The sequence below is a fragment of the Ochlerotatus camptorhynchus genome, unplaced genomic scaffold, assembly GCF_037179485.1.
Source record: "Ochlerotatus camptorhynchus isolate MF236.1 unplaced genomic scaffold, CSIRO-AGI_Acam_v1.1 ptg000265l, whole genome shotgun sequence".
In the NCBI taxonomy this organism is placed as follows: domain Eukaryota; kingdom Metazoa; phylum Arthropoda; class Insecta; order Diptera; family Culicidae; genus Ochlerotatus; species Ochlerotatus camptorhynchus.
In genome coordinates this window covers 2001171-2020482 of record NW_027040755.1, presented here as the reverse complement: position 1 = coordinate 2020482, position 19312 = coordinate 2001171, and the positions used below count along the sequence as shown (strand labels likewise).

Genomic DNA, 19312 nt, shown 5'->3' with positions numbered 1-19312 from the left:
CCCATATGGAATGGAAACAAGTGTCACACCCCCATTCGCATATAATTTGTATTTCAATATTTGTAAGGCATGTTTTTATCTTTGTGTATTGGATAGAATGATGCACCAGGAAGTTCTCATACCTTATTCGCAAAGTGAATTTTCGCGTAACATGTGGTGAAATGTATGGGGAAGGAATACACAATCGTAAAGTTTTCCCAGCTATATCAACAGGGTAAAAAATGCTACAACAGCGTACAGAATAATAAAGCCATAAAAGTTGGTTTCACTTACTTTAAATAAAGCGGCGCATTTTGCATGAAGGAAAATAACAACTTTTAAACATTGAAAGTTTAAAAGTTTGTTTAGCGGTAAATTAATGGATGTACTCTACAGTTTGCGAGAAACTTAAAGCGATTACTTTTAACTTATTTCATGCATTTTGTTTCGTTTCATGACTGGCGTTGAGTTTGGAAGCATAAATGCAATGCACTTAATGTAGCTCAGATTTTCAGAAAAGGCAGCACGATGTTTTGTTTGCAAAAGCTGATGAGGCCTTTTCAATTGTTGATCTTGAGTTATGGACCACATGCCATAATTGAAACACAACATAATAATAAATCTTTAAGTACGTGCAAGGAGAATTCATTTTATATTTCACGAAAAATTTTGATAAAATTAACACCAAACACTCTTCCCTTTCGTTACGTTTGTCCTATAGTATACGTTATACAGTGCATGTCCCAAAATTTTTAACCCCATCCCCCCTACCGCACATAGAGCGTAACGTACGTAGTTGATCACCAGCATGTGTCTATCAATTTTTTATCCAAGGTCCATTCGGTCAAACGTCTTTATGCCAAACGTTTGGCCCCACTATTTTCAATATACGGGGATTATTTGTCTGTAAAATCAATTCAAACGCTTAAATTGCTTTCCACTTCGTCGTTTGCAAATTGTTATAATATATACGCGGCCAAACAAGCTTTTACAAATTAGTTTCAAATTTTACCTCTCAGAATTCCATGAAACATTGCGTAATTGTTCACCATGGGTAACATATAACAAATTTGGCTATTTTGGCATGCACCTAATTTTTCAAAATAGCGTGTCCGAGATTTTTTTTAAATGCGAGTTTCAAAAATTTGTAGGTGGTTCAAGTCTTAGACTTTTGTATTAGAGTGTTGCCATCTCCGTCCGTTACCATATTGATCGAGAACTATATTCAACAATCGAGAACCGTCCTGGTCACGTCCTTGCAACTGCTGGGGATAAGAATGATTTTTTTAGTTGGACACTTATTTAAGAGAGTTGCAGAGAACTCTACGACCTCTTATAAGTGTCACAGGAGTTTGGGGAGTTTTTAAACCGTAGGATATGTTCGGTACACGTTGTTTGCAATGAAGATAAATAAGGCATAGTGAAACATTGCAAGGAAAGGGATGGGCCTGGAATTGAACTCCCGACCTTCTGCTCAGTAAGCAGAAACGGTAACCACTAAGCTACCTACCGAGCTCGTCTATCTAAATTTAATTAAATTCAAAATTATTTTTAAATTAGTTATTCGATATTTTCTAATCAATCATAGCACGGAAACGACTCAAAAATACATCTGAGAGACGTCATCAGGAAACTGGATTGCCTCTTCAGAGAAAATTACACATTATTAAAAAAATGGTCAAAAACAAATACATCTAGAGACGTTATTAAGAAACTGGATTACCTCTTCAGAGAAAAATACGCATTATTAAAAACAAATTGGTTAAAAAAAAAATAACTGTAAAGAAAGACAGAAGGATTAGAAATTGCCATTTAATTTCACTACCTTATCCTTGACAGATACGCGTATTTCATCTACAATGTCTTCATTCGGAGTCAAGTATAAAGTTAATTTTCTCTATTTTTCATTGATATGTTGGTCACGCTACCTGCTTTTATCATTGCATCGTAAAAACCGGATCCTTATCTTTCAACAAAATTTTCCAGAGCCCAGTTTCGATTAATTCGACTATGTAGCATTCTACATATGCTTTTAGGGAAAAATGTTTTAAACTTAATTAAACAGTTTTAACTTGCTAAATCCAAAACTTGAATTAACAGTCGTGCCAACTATAGGAATTAAGCGTTGGTTAAAATAATAATAAAATGTATGATTAATAGTCATATTACAACTCACGCACTCTTTGGTTAAAAAAGATAGTTCATATCTGCAAGAGAGAATATTTCTGCTCCCGTACTTGCTTTTCTGCAGGGTTCTATAAAGCAAAAAGCAAAAACATGTTCCCGCACTTGCTGTACCGTATTATTTCCTTACAGCAACTTACAAAAGGCTGCAGTAACCTACAGCAAAAGCAAAAAAGCAAATACGGGAGCAGACCTAATTGGCGTTGACGAGAGCTCTGCAACTCTTTACTCCTATGGAGAAATCCCATATGTCAGTCTATGTGTGAAACATGGCGGACTTTTTCTTATTCTCTCACTCCAACGCAAAACCCCATAAGGAACTGTCAAAATGCAGGGCTGTTACAACAGGCGCGGATTTCGCGAATTTCGCGGATTTCGCGATTTTCGCGGATTTGTCGCGGATTTGAACTTTCAGTCGCGAAAATCGCGGAAACATTAAATGATGTCGCGAAAATCGCGAAGGGACTGATGTGCTGTCACAAAAATTGTGGAACCGAACCCGCCGCCTCCGGCTTAGTAATACCGTGCCTTTACTGACTAGGCTATGAGGCCCAGAACGATTTAGAGTACTCAAAACATCTGGTAAACTCGACAATAGTTCATGCATGATCCACATAGACATTATTTCGATACTAAAGACATTGTCCCAATCTCAGTTGATCTAGTAGATCAAATTATCTGAACACCAGGACGATTTGAAGAACCTTGAACATCTGGATTACTCGGAAATTGATCATGCATGATCCACATAGACACTTTGAATCTGATTGGACATTTTTCGATACTACAGACATTATTGCAGTCTTGGTTGATCTAATAGAACAAATCAACTGATGTCCTGGACGATTTGGAAAACCTATAATTTCCGGTATACACAGTAATGAGTCACATGTATACGATTCGAAAAGTGCTACACGCAAACCAAAAATCTATTACAATGAATGTTAGTTCCATTTCCTATCATCTTCTGTTCATGAACATCGCAGCGAATGTTAGAAGTTGACCTTACAGGCGATGTAATGGTTTTTTACCTTTTTTATTTCGTGCTCTGTCTGTGCTTTCACCTACACAAGCAAGCATTTGCCTTGATTTTTATTTATAACATGGTAGAACGACGCACACCCTTGCCGCGAATCTCTCCAGCAGAAAAAGCATACGAAGTCGAGTGTGAGAGGAAAGGAACGCTTCTTGTTTGCTTTTAGGCTATCCTTATTCAGAAGTAAGGAGAGAGCAGTGGAGAAAGCACAGGTCTGATAATCGCAACGTTCGTGGTTCGAGTCCAGTCGGCAACCAATTTTTTTTTCGACATAATAAATTTACCTCACTAATACACTCTACATTTTTCGGTCTCCAGTTCCTTGCATTGGACCGCAGCTAGGTATATCGCATCCTCGGTTCATGTGGTCTCCACTTACATCCTCTGATGATGAATCCCACATAATTGTAAGCGAATCTTACATCCACCGGTTGGGTGTAGGTTAGAAACAAAAAAAAAATTCATGAAAATGTCTCACCATTGGACAGACCCTAAGGAACATCCGTGTAAATACACAACCGCGACGTGACCAACAAGAGTGACTTACGAAACTTTGGGGGTGTTTGGTTTGAATCGGTAAAAAATTGAGAAAGCTAGAGCCAAATTAACTACAACATTTAGGACAGCAAAATACGTCAGAGACGCAAAGGTTTATTTTCAAGAAAATTTACATTTCAAATGATAACGCATTAATTTTTTTTTAAATAATGTTTCATCAAATCTAGGCCTGTATTATTCAATAGAATCTCATAATGTAAGAGTGTTTTATTATGTTCACTAATCACTCAGAATTTATACTATACATAAATAACTGAAGATGATACATTTTTATTTTTTTTTTCAAAGGTTACAAACGATACTCCTTTAGCTCAGTCGGTAAAGGCGCAGCTACAAGGCAAGTCCATGCTGGAGACGACTAAGTTCGGTTCCCGTCCGGTCTATTAATTGTTCGGGTTGAAAAATTTCTCTACTTCCTTGGGCATAGGATGGTACAGGCATAGAAAGCTTTTAATTGAAAATGTGAAAGTACTTCAAAGAACACTAAAGCAAAAATCTAATGTGCTATAAGCCATAACCTTGAAATGCCATGTAGTAGTATACAAATGCTATTTTTAGGCAATGAAAACAGTTTTTTTTGTCGCGGATTCGTATTTGAAGTCGCGGATTTCTTTTCAGAAATCGCGGATTTCGCGGATCAAATTTAGAAAATCTTGTAACAGCCCTGAAAATGTGTGTGAAGAAACGTCACTTCGGGACTGGTGTCAAGGCGAATGAGTATTTGGGTTTGGAAATGGCTTTTAGTGTTCGGATTTATCTGTTCGGGTTTTCTATTACGCGCATCGTAAAGCTCGATCTAGTGAAAGCAGAGAGAAAGAAAAGCACGACAAACGGTCTTTCTGTTCGGGTTTTCAATTGAGCGGATTGTGCTACTCACGAGCAGCGTTACGAGGCGTTACAAGGTGATTTTTTAGCCCATCCTGATGAAATGATAAACCCATAATTTATATTGATTTTCTAAAAACATCCTGATTTATCCTGATGTTTTCATACCTATCTCATCCTCATCCATTGTCACAAAATCTTACAAGTGCTCTCAAGTCTACCTTCAGTGAAAGCACAGACTGTGCCTCTACGGTGCGGATATTTTGAATTTTTGATGGAAATATTGACAAAACTTCTGTCGTGTAGAGCGCACTTAAGGGGGTAGTCCACTCTGGCGGCATGAAAAATAGGTCATTTTCACGAAATTTTTTTGAGGGTAAATAACGATCAATTCAAAAAAAGGAATGCATGGTTTTGTCAATTGAAATGTCTTCTTTAATTGAGATTTTTTTGGCGCGATTGGATGTCCCCTGTAGCCGCTGCACCAGGTTCCCCAGGAGACCTCCCGACGTCTGGCGGTCACACCACTGGAGCTGGAACAACGAATTTTTTGTGGTTATTCTCTGATAGATGACCCAGTCTTGTACGTAGCCGTTTTTGATTTGGTTAAAAAATAAAAATTTGACGACGTTTTGAAAAAAAAACAGTCTATTTTTGTACCCTAAAATTGGAGATAAAAGCTTGCACCAAAAATCCATTTTTGATTCTTTTGAAAATCGGCTACGTACAAGACTAGAAAAAAAGGGACTTAACTCGTAAATTCAATCGCCGTTTAAATCGAATGAGCCGTTTCTAAAATACAGCGCCCGCCAATTTTGAAAACATCGTTTAGAGATAATCGCGGCAGCAGCTGGAACTACTAAGACACGCCGTTTCGCCGGTAACGGGCGGGTACTCCGAGCGCTCACCTGTCCACTAATCGGCCTATAACTTTGGAACGATGTCACTTGTGGACTTGCGGTCAAGTCTATGTCAAAGTAGACATTCCAACGTATTTTTTAAGCAAAAAAAAAAGATTTTTTGAAATTTCCAGATTGGGCTACCCCCTTAAGTAGCGCCCGTGCTTCTATTAGCATTTTCTCAGCGTCACGCACACATTTGACGTGTTTATTTGTTTATTTTTACTGCTTGCTACTCTATCCATTCCAATCGATACGGTTGTCCAAAACTGTGAAAACTTTGTCACAACGCTTCAAACTTCTCAGGTGAGTATGACTCTTGTCGGCAAACTCTTATTCTTCGACAACCTTTCCATTTAAATTGCGTTTTGTTTTGTTATTGGCAACTTGAACAATTCAAAACCAACAATTGAAATGGCCTTAACTCCATTTTGTAAACAAACCTTGCAAGGCAATTTCACCGAAACCTTCATTCGCAAACCTAAACCACAATCGGGTAGAGGAGAATTTCCCCTACCTGTTCATTATGTTGGTTTGCCTTTGCGGACTTCGATAAAAAAGGGAGTTAAGGCCATTTCAATTGTTGGTCTTGAGTTGTTTTAGTATTGGCAACTTGACATCAGCTGAATTTTGTAGTGCATATGTTTAATTTCTTGAAAAACCTGGTAAAATGCGTTTGCTCAGTCGTTTAATCAGATTGAAGCTGAATGACTGAAGTATCGTTTGAACATATTAAGCGAAGTGTTTTGGTAAGAAAATGCAGTTAAATTACCGTTTAAATTTTGGTTGCGGAAAACAGTCAATGTGTGCCGCAGCCGTTATTTACCCTACTTATTTCAACATCCGTCATTTACCCTACTTTTTTTCTAGAAAAGAATCAGGTATAGGATCCTAAACAATGTTGTAAGCATTTTGCTTTTTGGTTCATTAAGAATTGTACATCGAAAGCTACCAGCTGTCAAACCCCCTATATTCACTTTGAACCCAACATGTCTTCAATTTAGTACCTATGCGATTCAACGTTTTGGTTCAGAGACATATTCTTTATTCATTTATTTAGTTATTATTATTATTATTATTATTTAGCTTTATTAAGGAGGCTTTCAGCCTTAAGCTGGTTCGCCTCCATTTATTTAGTTAGAGCATTTTTTGTTATACTATATGTCATATGACATTTGACATCTCCCGTACCAAGTCAACTCAACTTTCCGTCTTACCCCCAAATGTTCGTGGATAAGTCCACAGCTCCCCTAATTCACAAATCGATACAGGTTGCAATCGAAAAAAATATAGAGAAGTGATAGTGATACGATCTTGTAACGTATCATTCAAATTAAGCCAAACCAAGACTACCTAGTATTGAGGCATTATCATTTCGAATCCCAGTGTGAAGCAGTGAGGTAAAAATGTTCATGCTTTCAAAGAATAGTAGGCCACTAAATAAATCATCATTTGTTTTTTTTTTGTATTGCTGTCACTGTATCACATTTTAGGTCATTTGTGTCTTGTCCGGGGATGAGATTTGAACTCGTGACCTTTAGTGTGAGAGGCATGCATGCTAAACACTACGCCGGGCCCGTCTCAATTGTTCATTTATTATTTGTTGTTCCAGCGTTACGAAGCAAGGAATATTCTGAACCTTAATTGTTTATTAGTTAACCGTAAAGGCTCCAAATCCGGACACTTTAAAAGCTAATTATCAATGCCTATCAGTATCGAAATTGTACGATAATTTATTGGTAATTTTGCAAAGTAAACGTAATATTTAATGAAAAAAAAATAAATGTTCGGATTAACGAAACGTCCGGTATTTGGTCCATCACGGTAATATAAAACAGTTGTTTAGATTTTGTATTTACGCTTCAACAGTTATTTTTTTTAGATAATCAATAAAAAAAAACTAAACATTTCACAAGCTCAAATTTCTTTAGCACATTTAAATTATTTTTATGTAAGGGTTATATGTTAAATAACCTAATTTAGACCATTCAATAACCTGTCCATTATTATTGGCACCACTGTCAAGCATACTGCCTGTACCACGTGCGCAGGCGCACATAGGCGCAAATTTTACCTATACAGCACCCTCATGCGATTCATAAATCCCAGATGCTACCTATTTAATATCCCCACGAATTCAAACAGAAAATTTCAAACGTCATCATCGGTTTTGTTTATCTATCCCTTGTTCCAATTGTACTACCGTGCGGTTGTCTAGAAAGAATCCATAAGATGACAGAGGGAGCGGTCAGAGTGAGCTGATTGCAAGTGCTCTGTTCCATCCAGTCAGCATTTTTGAAGCATTATTTCAAACACTGCACCAACGTTTGTTATCAACGAAATTGAATAACAATACTCACGTTTGTTTCGGTGGCAAACACTGCTTCCTACAAGGGTGCGAGTGGCGATCGTCATCGCTTGTTTTTTGTGTTTGAGTTGTTTGTGATAAGATAGGCAGTATTTTTTGCCCTACTGGAGCAACGAAAGAACCGCAGCGTGCAATGAGTCAAGTGCTAATACGTGTCGTCTGATTATTCATCATTGGAAGTTCTGATCGTGCAGATCGTGCTCCATTCTGGTGGTATATTTGATAATCTAGGTACATAGTTAATTTCATTGCTAATAACGATAATCTATTTTTAGGGCGTGAGCGTAACAATGTCTCTGAATATCCTAGTAACCGGTGGAGCGGGATTTGTTGGCTCGCATACAATTCTAGAGCTACTCAAAGCGGGACATCGAGTTATCTGTGTGGATAATTTGTGCAACGCCTATGGCGAGGCAAACTCCAAGCTGCCAGAATCTCTGAAACGGGTACAGGAACTGACAGGAAAGCCAATAACATTCTATGATGTAGACATACGTAACAAGGACGGGTTGAACGAGGTTTTCAAAAAGGTAATTTTTTCTCTGAAAATCTCCACAAAACGTGATAACAATTCACATGTTCGTTAGTTCTTAACTGATAACAAGGGTTCCGACCTTGGTGCAGTTTGTTTTGCTTTTAGTAAATTATTAGTATAACTTGAATATAATCACCGAACGAAAGTCTGTGCTTCGTTATCACCACTAAAGCATTATTGTCTGGTAATGGTATGAATGATTATATGATTACAAAGTACACCTCTGATAGGGCAATGATGAATATAATCTATCATTTTCAGCATCAAATCGACTGTGTGGCACATTTTGCAGCACTGAAAGCGGTTGGAGAATCATGTCGCATACCGCTGCAATATTACCAAAATAACATTACCGGTACAAGCGTCTTGCTCGAAGTAATGGCCGAGGTATGGTATTATAGTTCTTATTGCTTAGATGCGGAAGTACCTAGTACATTTTTGAATGCGTAGTCCGAGTTTTCGTGTTGATTCAAAACATTCACGTATGTTACCTAATCACTTGTTCAAGCGTTTACTGGTGACAAAGACGAATTTCCAATTCATGTATATCGATTTTTAACGTTGTACCAATTTCCAGAACAATGTATTTAAGTTCGTCTACAGTTCGAGTGCCACTGTTTACGGAGAACCGCAAAAGCTTCCCTTAGACGAAAAACATCCGACAGGCAACTGTACTAATCCTTACGGTAAGAGCAAATATTTCACCGAGGAAATATTGAAAGATCTCTGCGAATCGGATTCCCATTGGTCGGTGATATCGCTGCGCTACTTTAACCCAGTTGGAGCGCACAAATCGGGACGCATCGGCGAGGATCCCAATGGAGAGCCGAACAACCTAATGCCGTACATCTCGCAGGTGGCCGTTGGACGTAGATCCTGTCTGAAGGTGTTTGGGAATAACTATGATACTCCCGATGGAACTGGCGTGCGTGACTATATCCATATTGTGGATCTAGCTGAAGGGCATGTCTGTGCTATCGATAAGCTAGTTCGTGGACAATTAAATGGGTTTGTAGTGTATAATCTTGGTACAGGTTGCGGCTACTCGGTGTTGGACGTGGTAGAAGCATTTTCCAAGGCTTCTGGAAAGGAAGTAAAATACGAAATCGTCGATAGGTAAATGAGATGAAATTTTGGAGCACTCAGTCACTGATTATATTTTAAATAGGCGTCCTGGTGATGTAGCCACAAGCTACGCGGACGTTACGCTAGCTGCCAAGGAACTGGGCTGGAAGGCTAAACGAGGTCTGAAAGAGATGTGTGAAGATACTTGGAATTGGCAGAGGCTAAACCCGAATGGATTTGCCGGGTAAAATTAAATGACGGGTATAGAATTAATGTTTGTAAAACATGCTTTTAGTGAGGATAGTACCGCATTTCCAGAAGAAAAATATTGCCATAGATAATGTATTTTGTAGGTAGTAAAAATTAGATCCCTGACCAAATATTGAATTTCTGTTAGTATAAATATAATACAATATTGCAGATAATAAAAAAAATAGCACAAATGAGAAAATCATTAATCTGAAAGCATTTTAGTGTTTTCCAGTCGAATGAAAATATGGAAAGTAAATCATTGTATTAACCATAAAAATAACTAAATATTATAGCCCAAGTAACATTATAAGTTTTATTGAGGCTTTAAAGCACTCTTCAAGTGCATGATTATGTATGTGTGTATGTGTATGTCTACAATCCATTTCCCACTGGCCGGCAGTGTTTGCACCTATTTTTATACTTAGATGCAAACAGTTTAAGCCCTGGCGATGGAAGGTGATAGCTCTAATGTACTTCCAACGACCCATTTCAAGAATGCCTGTCATTCTGAGGTCGCTTTCATATACAATAAGCCCCGCATGAACACATCGATAAATCAATTGGATACATGTAATGGCATTCACACTTCCAGAATAAAAAAAATACATTTTTTTTTTTATTCTGGCGCGTATTTAGTATAAGCAAAGTTTGTATAAATATGAGTAATAATTTAAAATGATCTCACTAACTTTCGCTGTTTCTTCACTCTTCTGTCCATTTGTCGTGTCTATTTGTGAGCACTTTGTCCTTCTCTACATCGCTGCTAGTTCCTAAAAGTCTTCCATGTAATTTCTGATGTGATCCACGATATATTGATGTCCACATTTTTAGTGTGATGATCTTGAGTTCCTAGTTGCGTCTTATAAAACGGTAACACGAGCATCATTCCATTTTCGTATCGCATGTACTTAATTTTGCGGCGCTCCTTATAATGTTTATCCATTTATTCTTTTGAATTATCCTCATCCTTTTATTTCTGATCTTTCCTCGGTGTCGCTTTGAAATTATCCTCAGAACACCCTTTTAATCCTGCTTATAATTCTTGTTGTAGTCTCAACTGAATTCTCCTTATAATTCTGCTATTCTTTTCATAATTCATATTAAATTCTCCTCAGAATCATCTAGGAATGAAATTCAGTATTTCGTTTCTTCTCCACAAAAATCCCTTGGAATTCATCTCATTCATTTATTAGTATTTTATCTCAAAACTATCTTATAGACTACGGAATGTTAACATATTTACTTCTTAGCGGTCTCCAAGAATTTTTCATAGATTTAATTTGTGATTATCTGTTTACAATTTGGTTTAATGACCCATTAAGTACGATTGCATTCGTCCTGGTGCCCTTAAAACATGTCTCTGTTTCTCAGTAAGTTATGAGGCTTTAATCAGAGGCTTTAAAAAATGATTCAAATTTAATTATAAAATTATCTAAAAAATAACATTTACTTGTTGTTTCTTTTATATGATCACTTGCCAGCAATGGGTAGCTTCCATTGGGTGTTAACTGAGCTGACTGATCAATAATAATTATTAATGACTTTACAACGATGATCAAAACACTATCGTGAAGATTATTATAGTTTATATTTGAATATAGCAAGTGACCCATTTAGAAAGTTGACAATTGATTTTAAGAAAATTAAGCAATAAACAAAATCTCCTTAATAAAGACAACCATCCAACCAACCAAGCAATAAATTCCAGCATAAATAAAACTCTATTTTCTCGAGGTTCTAGAAAAAAAAAATGTAGAAATATTGTTCCACGGCATAGTTCGAAATGCAACGTCATTTAAAACTGTTCGAATGATGTGATCCATTGAATATTTTAAACCGGCAATATTAAAATGAAAGTTCACCTGGTATATAGCCTTGTAACATGTTAAAACTCCTTAGTCACATTTATTAAAACAAGGTAGTTCGAAATCGACCAGGCCTGGCAGTGATTCATCATAAAGTCTTAGTTTATTTCTCGCGAATAAAAGCTCAATCTCTTAAATAAACTATACCAAATGATAAAGGAATCAACCCTCTACCTGACTGTGTTATTAGTTTCCGAGATTGAGCTAATGTCGAAGTTCTCCGGAGATATATGCAGAAGTAAAACAGCCGATTATTTGGAGGTTTTACCGAGCTGCCGAATTGCCGTGCAAATTGAATGGAGTTAGATCAGTTAACTCTTGTCATTTCCATGGTGAATAAGAATGAGTATGAGTAAGTAGAAGTACATATGTTTCCTGGTAAGGATCATCTTTATATTTGCTTTTAAAGGCGACTGGGGGATGTAAGATTCTGTGATAAGCAACGCATTAGGTAGGGTAGAGAACTGCTTTGCCATAAGCGCGTCTTTCCGTCATATCGAACAGAAACTTCCAATTTATCAATGATTTTGACGAGAACGAATCAGTCATAAAACAAAAAAACAGAAAACAAAATCTATAAGAAACGCATAATAAGAATATTTACATCAACTGTTTTCAAAAACAAAAAAGCGCTCCTATTGGCGTTGACGGCACCGTCGTTTCTTATTGGATTTAATGATGATAACCCGAATTCTAGATAGAGCTGACACTATCGATGATTTATATGAAATCAAGGCACGCTCACGCAAACAAACATAACCGTCGGGTAGGGGAAGTCTTCTCCTACCCGATGGTGTTGTTGATTGGCGTTGGCAAGCCTTAACTTTCTAGAAATCATCAAAAGAAATCATTGTTTACAAAAGCTGTTATGCCCCAATTCCAGCTCTATCTAGAATTGGTGGTTAGGCACTTCATATGATTATTTTTTATGCGGGAACGCATAAAAAGAATATTTACATCCACTGTTTTCAAAAACAAAAAAGCGCTCCTATAGAGATTAGTGACGTTTAACGCACGCACGTCGCACACTAGTGGGTGGACCGCTGTGTAAAGTTGTTTATTATTTTCCTCTGGCTAACCTAAAAAATGTATGAAATTGGATCTGTCAAAATGAGTTTGACAGCGATTTGTTATGTATTTTCCTCGAAAATTCACTAACACGCTCTCATATATCGTACCAACACAACTGGTCGTGAAAATCTCTATTGGCGTTGACGGCACCGTCGTTTCTTATGGGATTTTTTCGGTGAAGTGAAAGGATAGTACGAAGTCCGCCATGTTTCACGTACAGTCTGACGTTTGCTTATGGATTTTACCATAGGAGTAAAGAGCTGCAGAGTCGCCACAACGCCAATTCCATTTTTTCATTGGCGTTGACGGCACCGTCGAAAAATTTTCTCTTCCAGCAAATATAGACAGTTTCTTATGGGAATTTTCGGTGGAGTGAAAGGATAGTACAAAGTCCGCCATGTTTCACGCACAGTCTGACGTTTGCTTATAGATTTTCTCATAGGAGTAAAGAGTTACAGAGTCGCCGTCAACGCCAATACGTATGTCGAAGTGAATCCAACAGCCCTTTGACAGGATGTCATTATCGCGTAAGCAGCATGGCATACGTGACAGCGGGTACAACGATACGTATGGAAAGGTAAATAAATTTAAAAGTCATATTTTGATAGAAGCATTAATTTGTTTTGTCCAAATCCGTTCGAAAAGAGAGGTAACCTGTGGGTTGCGCATAGTTATTTCTCCAGGAAAAACGTGACGAAGGGTCTCTCAATTTCGCATGAAATAATTAAGGCATGCCCTTATCAAGAAATCCGTCATTCATGCTCATTTTCTCATTGTAATTCTTAACGTGCTGATCAATAACATTATATCCTTCCCAATTTGATGACCTTTGTAGTATCACATTTTCCCGATCAGGTTCCTTTCCTTATGCGCATTGAAACTCAATTAATGGAATTATTTATCGTTGTTGAAGTAAGTAGCGTAAGCCCCCTGGAACGAATCTGACAGCTGCCCGTGTGAGTGCGTGAGAGCATGAGAGTGAGATCTGATTAATCATAAATGGACTACCAGCATGATTGATATTGGCAACAGATGTCGCTAGTAAAAAATACGGTGATTTGTGAGGTATGCAGAAAATCGAAACATGTTTTTTCTTCTTTGATTTGTTTTCCGTGCTTCCGTAGTTGCGAGATCAAAACTAGTAGCTTAATCCATTACTAATGTGTGACTGTATATTGTTTATTTTTTGTTTACTAGTCTTGTTGTTAATAAAAGTCGCGCGTTAAACGTAGTCGTTTTTTTTTGTCTGTGTTTTTCTTCGGTATCACGCGACTTCCGGGATGGGTATTTTGTCCGGTAGCTCGGTTATTGGTAAAATCCCACCTGCGCTGGGATTTTTATTTTTATAATGCATTTATTTTTTTAGGTTGATTTGCTTTAGGTTTGCGAAGCCGATATTCTTTGTTTAGATCACAAAATTACTTAAAACTATCCAAGGCGAACCAGCCAATAGCTGAAAGCCTTGTAAATAAAGGAAAAAAAAAAAAAAAAAAAAAAAAAAACTTAAAACTATCGTTAGTAAAGTGGAGGCCGATTACTCGCGGCAATCTCGAGGTTAGGGGTAACAAATTGTAACAAATGGATGGCAGGGTAGGGATTGAGAACACAAGGTTTGGAGAGCAATGTGTTCTTGACCTAGAACTAAACGACATACTGATGAAAAAGACAAACATGGGAGTACACCGATGGACAGCTAACAACTTGGGAGAACACAAGATGACACTAACTACTTAATCCTCAGATCTATCCGTTTTAAAAACACATAAATTAAATTCAAATACTCGGCTAGCCCAGACATCTCTAACGGGTATCGCGGGTTGTTTTCCTCGGGCCCTGAGGGATGTGGATAACTCAGATCTGGCAACACGGTGTAGGGTACATGACCAAACAACATGCTCGATATCGTGATAACCACTGCCACACGTACATAAATTGCTGCCTGAGAGCCCAATTCGATAGAAGTACGAGTCTAACGAACAGTGATTGGACATTAGCCTTGACACAAAGTCGCGGCTTATGTCCAACCCTTTGAACCATGGTGGGAGAATAAAATGTCTTCGCAATCACCATCATTTCATTTTTGTTGCCAACAGGACTTGCTGACGAGCAATGGAGAAAAATTCGTTGAAGGCAATTTGTCGCTCAAAAATATCGCCTTCCACCTTAGCCAGCGAGTCCGCTTTCTCATTACCCGGAATTGAGCAATGAGATGGGACCCAAGTTAAGGTGATAGTATAGGAGCAGTTGGATAAAGCACTCAGTTTAGATCTTATTTCAGGCAGGAAATACGAGGAGTGCTTTATCGGCCTCGTTGAACGAAGAGTCTCCAATGAGCTAAGCCTAACCGTAAAAATGAAATAATAGTCAGAAGGAGTGAGGCAATTCGCTCTACTGCGTAAAATATGGCTGCGAGTACCGCAATATATACGGTGTATGGTTTTTGCAGTTTATAGGAGGCGCTATGAAATTGATTAAATACACCAAATCCAATGGAAGCATTTATGATTGACCCATCTGTAAAAAAAAACTTTTATCGTTACTTACATCGTGGTGCTTGATTGCAAAAATTGAGGGAACAACCATCGACCGATGGTGATCTGTCGCTGATTTCTTGCATCATGGTCAGATCAAAATTTACAGAGGAACTATTGAAGATTAATGAAGAAGGACCAACCTCCAGCGTCATGTACTCATAGTACAAACTCATGAATCTTGTTTGAGGATTTCGGTCGAGCAGCTTCTCAAAGTTTTCTATTACCAAAGGATTAATTGCTTCACAACGGATGAGAACGAAATGCGAGAAATATTCAAAGGTTTTTGTTTGGGCCGGAGAAAAACAACCTACGGACCTTTTGAGCCGTCTGGGTAGGCTTTATGGCAGGGGGACCCAGACATTTTTAAGGAAATGATTGGAGTAGGGGGAACAGGTGGATGAGGGGGCGATTGTGAGGAAGGGGGGCAGGGACTGAAGGAGGCTGTTGTTTAGACATCACCTTTGGGTAAGCTCCAGTGCTCGTTTTGGGAACCGAAGTAGTATTCCCATTTTCTCTTCAGTGAGAAGCAGATTTTCGAATAATGGAGATTTAATAGACTCATCATCGGAGATATCTGCTAGCGAAATACACCCGCCATCATTTATTACATCCATTGGGGGTCTTAAGTACCTCCGCAACAGATTTTGGCATAAAAAAAGAAAAAAAAGGGGGAAGAAAAAATATAATAATAATTAAAAAAAAATTAATAAAAAAATTATCCAAAAAATATAACGTTAAAAATAATACTTAATCCAGCAAAGCAAAAAAAATTAAAATGGAAAACAAATGTGCCAGGAAGGCTAATCACCACTATGGGGGGATTAATCAGATTGCAAAAAAAAATAAAACAGTAAAGGAACAAAAAAAGAAGAAAAAATTGAACACTTTTTCAGGAAAATACAAAAAGCTGTCAGAAAAGTCAATCAACACTGTAAGGAGAACAATCAGGTTGCGAAGAACGGAAGATAGCAGTACTTGCTCGCTTATTGGGCTAAAAGCACAGTCGCGTTAGCGAATTCCACTCGCCAACTGGGCTGGCTTGTCAAACGTCAAAAACAATGAGGGAAACATAAATTGAATTGAAACAGTATAAAGTTTGTGTTTGCTATTTTCACAGCATTCATACTCGTGAATTTAAAAAAAAAGGTTTAATACTTTCGCTAAAAACGCTTTCAAGTCTAGATTTCAGTGTGAAATGATAATAGTTTCAAATTTATTTATATTAAAACTTAAATTTCCATTCGAATGCCCCTCACCAACTATGGCAACGAAATGTCAAACAATATGTGACGTCTATTGTTAACGTATAACTGCTTTTTAACTGGGCTACAGTTAAAAAGCAGCCGAGTTAAAGAACGCCCAGTTAGCGAACATGTACTGTACCCGTTTGTTACTTATTAACTGATGTGTGGGTAGTGTGGCTAGTGTGGCTGATGACGATGATCTATCGTGATATGAGAATGATGGTGATGATCGTTCTATTGTTGCCCTCGAGTGTTTGCAACAAAGCACCGGCTGACCGCCGGCAGGTGAACTCGATGACCTTGATTTTGCAGTGGCGTGATGCGATGAAATTTGTTGGTTAGAGGTGTATAGCTCATCTGCCAGACTCGGCCGGAAATGACTACGATGCTCATTACACTGTTGTATACTACAACACCACTCAGTATGAAAGCGGATTGAAAAAAAAAACCTCAATAGGGGAAAAAAAACTAGTACCCCTATAACGGAGTGGAAGCAATACTAGATCGAAACAGTCGTACGTTTGATGCGGAATGTGCGCTGGGATTCACACAATGTATCTGGTGCAATTGTGATCACATTGCTTTTGTTGTTGTTTACGTCAATAAATATGACCAGACTGTCGCTTGAACCAGCCGTCACTTTGAACTTTATTTGTCATATTCTCACCGACCGTCAGGTGGCACCAGCGTATGCGAAACCCTCCATTGAAAGTACAAGAAATTCTACACAAGTGATTCATATTTCAAGCAGGCAATCGTTCAAACGCCGAATGTGTGAATGTGACCAGCGAGAAAGAGACACAAGGAGGAATGGAAAAATCGCGGCGGACATTTTGAAGGCAAAAGTAAATTTGAAGGAAATTTAAATGCGCTCGAAGTCAAGTTAATATTCGCCAAAACAGGATTAGCTAATGGTAAATCGATGCCGGAAAGTGCGAAGATCTTGTGGTGCATGTTAATTTGTGCGGAAGTGAAGTATTTAGGATGAAAACTTGAACGTAAAAATCTCCAGAGCTTGCTCGTCGCGGATTTCAGTCGACGACGCAGAGGATTTTTTCTCATCTCTTCTCCACTCGCGCCCTGCTCTACTGTATGTGTATTGTGTGTTACAAGGCACTCGTCGACCAACTCAATCAATCAAACCGTGAAAAAGAAAAGACTTTTTGAGAACGGGATAGCGTGAAAAAGTCGACCGTGTGACTCAATCGTGCAGAGAAAAAAACAGTGGGACAAAGTTGGAACATACCGGACCGGGCGGAACTTCGGAAAAGCAAGTTTTCTGTACTCTGCATCTGGAAGTACCTGCTAAAAGGTGATTATTTTCAAACGTGAGGCAATTAATCAAATTACACATAAAAAGTATGCTCACGTCCAAACTGAGCTGCCAAAATGCGAAGGATGATGCATATACAATCACAAAACACTCGTAGCTCTTTCTCGTTCTTTCCGATGGGGGGTTTCCGCTCCGAGTTTTCAAGTGGCTCCTTTGATGGAAATATTGCACTCTTTGTGGTTGTGCGATGTACGTGTGAGAACGAGTGTGAGTGAGAAGCATTTCGCGTGATAGTAGAGCGAGCGACCCCATCTCGCGGCTCGCTTTTTTGCGCTTTGATGTGAACGCGAACCAAGCTGGAAAGAGTAGAGGAACACCAGCAGCGCGAGAAAAGAGAAACAACAACAACAACAACAACGACAAGAAAAACAGGCATTATTATTGGGGATGGGGACGCTTTGTGGAAAAGAATAAAGGATGACAAAAAATGTATGCTCTTATGTGGAGTTGTTTTATGCGAATGCGAATATGTATGACAACGTGTACGTGCTCGTTTCATGTGGTTGTATGGTCTACAGTAGTGGCAATGCGACTGATGGCGGCTGTGTGAGTGTCTGGGACTGCGTAAGGTATTGTTTGGGCTGAGAATGCAATCCAACCGCTCCACAGATCAATAGCGACAGAAAGGTACCGAAGAAACATATCGTGGAAGATAACAAGTGTGTTTCGAGATGGGACCTGTGCCCATGGCAGTCATTGCGCTGTGCATATGGCTGACTGTGGTTAGCTGGCACAGTCTGATGCAGTGGTCTGCCCGCAGAGGCTGAATTTATATTTTATTTCACTTGAATCTAGTTGTACGTTGTCTAATAATAAGCATGTCTTGGAATATGGTTTTGCGATTAATTTGTAATAAAAATGATCGAGATTCAAGTACCGGTATCGCTATGATTTAGCACTAATATTTCAACAGGGTCGACTTTTCTGATTATGTTATTCACCAACGATATATTAGTCAGAGATTGTACTAAAATATTGTTTCCGTACAGAACATAATTTTGACTATGTGACTTTTACGGTCCCTACATCCCTGAGGAATTCAAATTATGACAAATATCAGATGCTTTCCTCCTTCTATTGAAGCGTTCCTATTATCAATAAACTAGTAGGGGAAATGCCGGCTTCGGCCATACCTTTACCTACAGCCAACCGGGAAAGGTAAGATTATATTACAGATTTACATGAAAAGTATGTAGAATTTGCCATGTTTCGCTACATGAACAGATTCTGTAATGTGGTCGCCGGAAGGTATTTAAAATGTATACACAAATATGCATAATCTGGAAAAACTTGCTTGTTCGCTACAGTCCATTGCAAAAACTGCCATTACATTTGATGTATGAAACATATGCAGAGGATGTATTAAATCCAACCTTGTATTGGATGTAAAAGAAATTTGTTTTGCGGTTATTACTATCGGAGTGTAAACAAAGTGTAAATTAAGTAAACGTATTGCCGAAGAAAACATTTACCTTATGACCGCTCTTCCTTTGGCGTACAGAGCAAATTTCCTGTACAAGCCCCATGGCTAGGTTGAAGCATAATAGAGGATCTCTCAAATTCG

The 19312-nt window shown here is 38.3% G+C and overlaps 2 protein-coding genes and 1 long non-coding RNA gene across 8 annotated transcripts in view; all 3 read left to right on the top strand.

Moving 5' to 3' along the window:
• Nucleotides 1–19312, top strand: part of LOC135705350 (uncharacterized) — a 113166-nt gene that overhangs the window by 25202 nt on the left and 68652 nt on the right. The gene's annotated exons all lie outside the window — the stretch shown is intronic.
• LOC135705327 (putative uncharacterized protein DDB_G0271606) overlaps nt 1–19312 on the top strand; it is a 225513-nt gene that overhangs the window by 189016 nt on the left and 17185 nt on the right. For 3 of the 5 annotated variants that reach the window (XM_065227003.1, XM_065227000.1, XM_065227004.1), the window contains exon 1: nt 17229–17727. The exons of the other annotated variants lie outside the window; for them this stretch is intronic. The gene's annotated coding sequence lies outside the window, so the exon portion shown is untranslated. Of the gene's footprint in view, nt 1–17228; nt 17728–19312 lie in introns of those variants that run through there. 5 annotated transcript variants of the gene reach the window in all.
• Nucleotides 7785–9829, top strand: Gale (UDP-galactose 4'-epimerase). 2 transcript variants are annotated; one of them, XM_065227027.1, is made up of 5 exons: nt 7785–8059; nt 8125–8379; nt 8646–8771; nt 8962–9500; nt 9553–9829. In XM_065227027.1, exons 2-5 carry the CDS (start codon nt 8140–8142, stop codon nt 9695–9697), a joined length of 1050 nt encoding a protein of 349 aa, XP_065083099.1. In that variant the 5' UTR covers nt 7785–8059; nt 8125–8139; the 3' UTR covers nt 9698–9829. The 2 variants fall into 2 exon arrangements, with proteins under 2 accessions (XP_065083099.1, XP_065083100.1); XM_065227028.1 differs by having other exon boundaries at nt 7785–8062.

Coding starts and splice junctions, on each gene's coding strand:
- Gale (XM_065227027.1), top strand. CDS start 8,140: ATGTCTCTGAATATCCTAGTAACCGGTGGAGCGGGATTTGTTGGCTCG. Junction 8,772..8,961: donor TGCTCGAAGTAATGGCCGAG/GTATGGTATTAT, acceptor ACCAATTTCCAG/AACAATGTATTTAAGTTCGT. Junction 9,501..9,552: donor AAATACGAAATCGTCGATAG/GTAAATGAGATG, acceptor TATTTTAAATAG/GCGTCCTGGTGATGTAGCCA.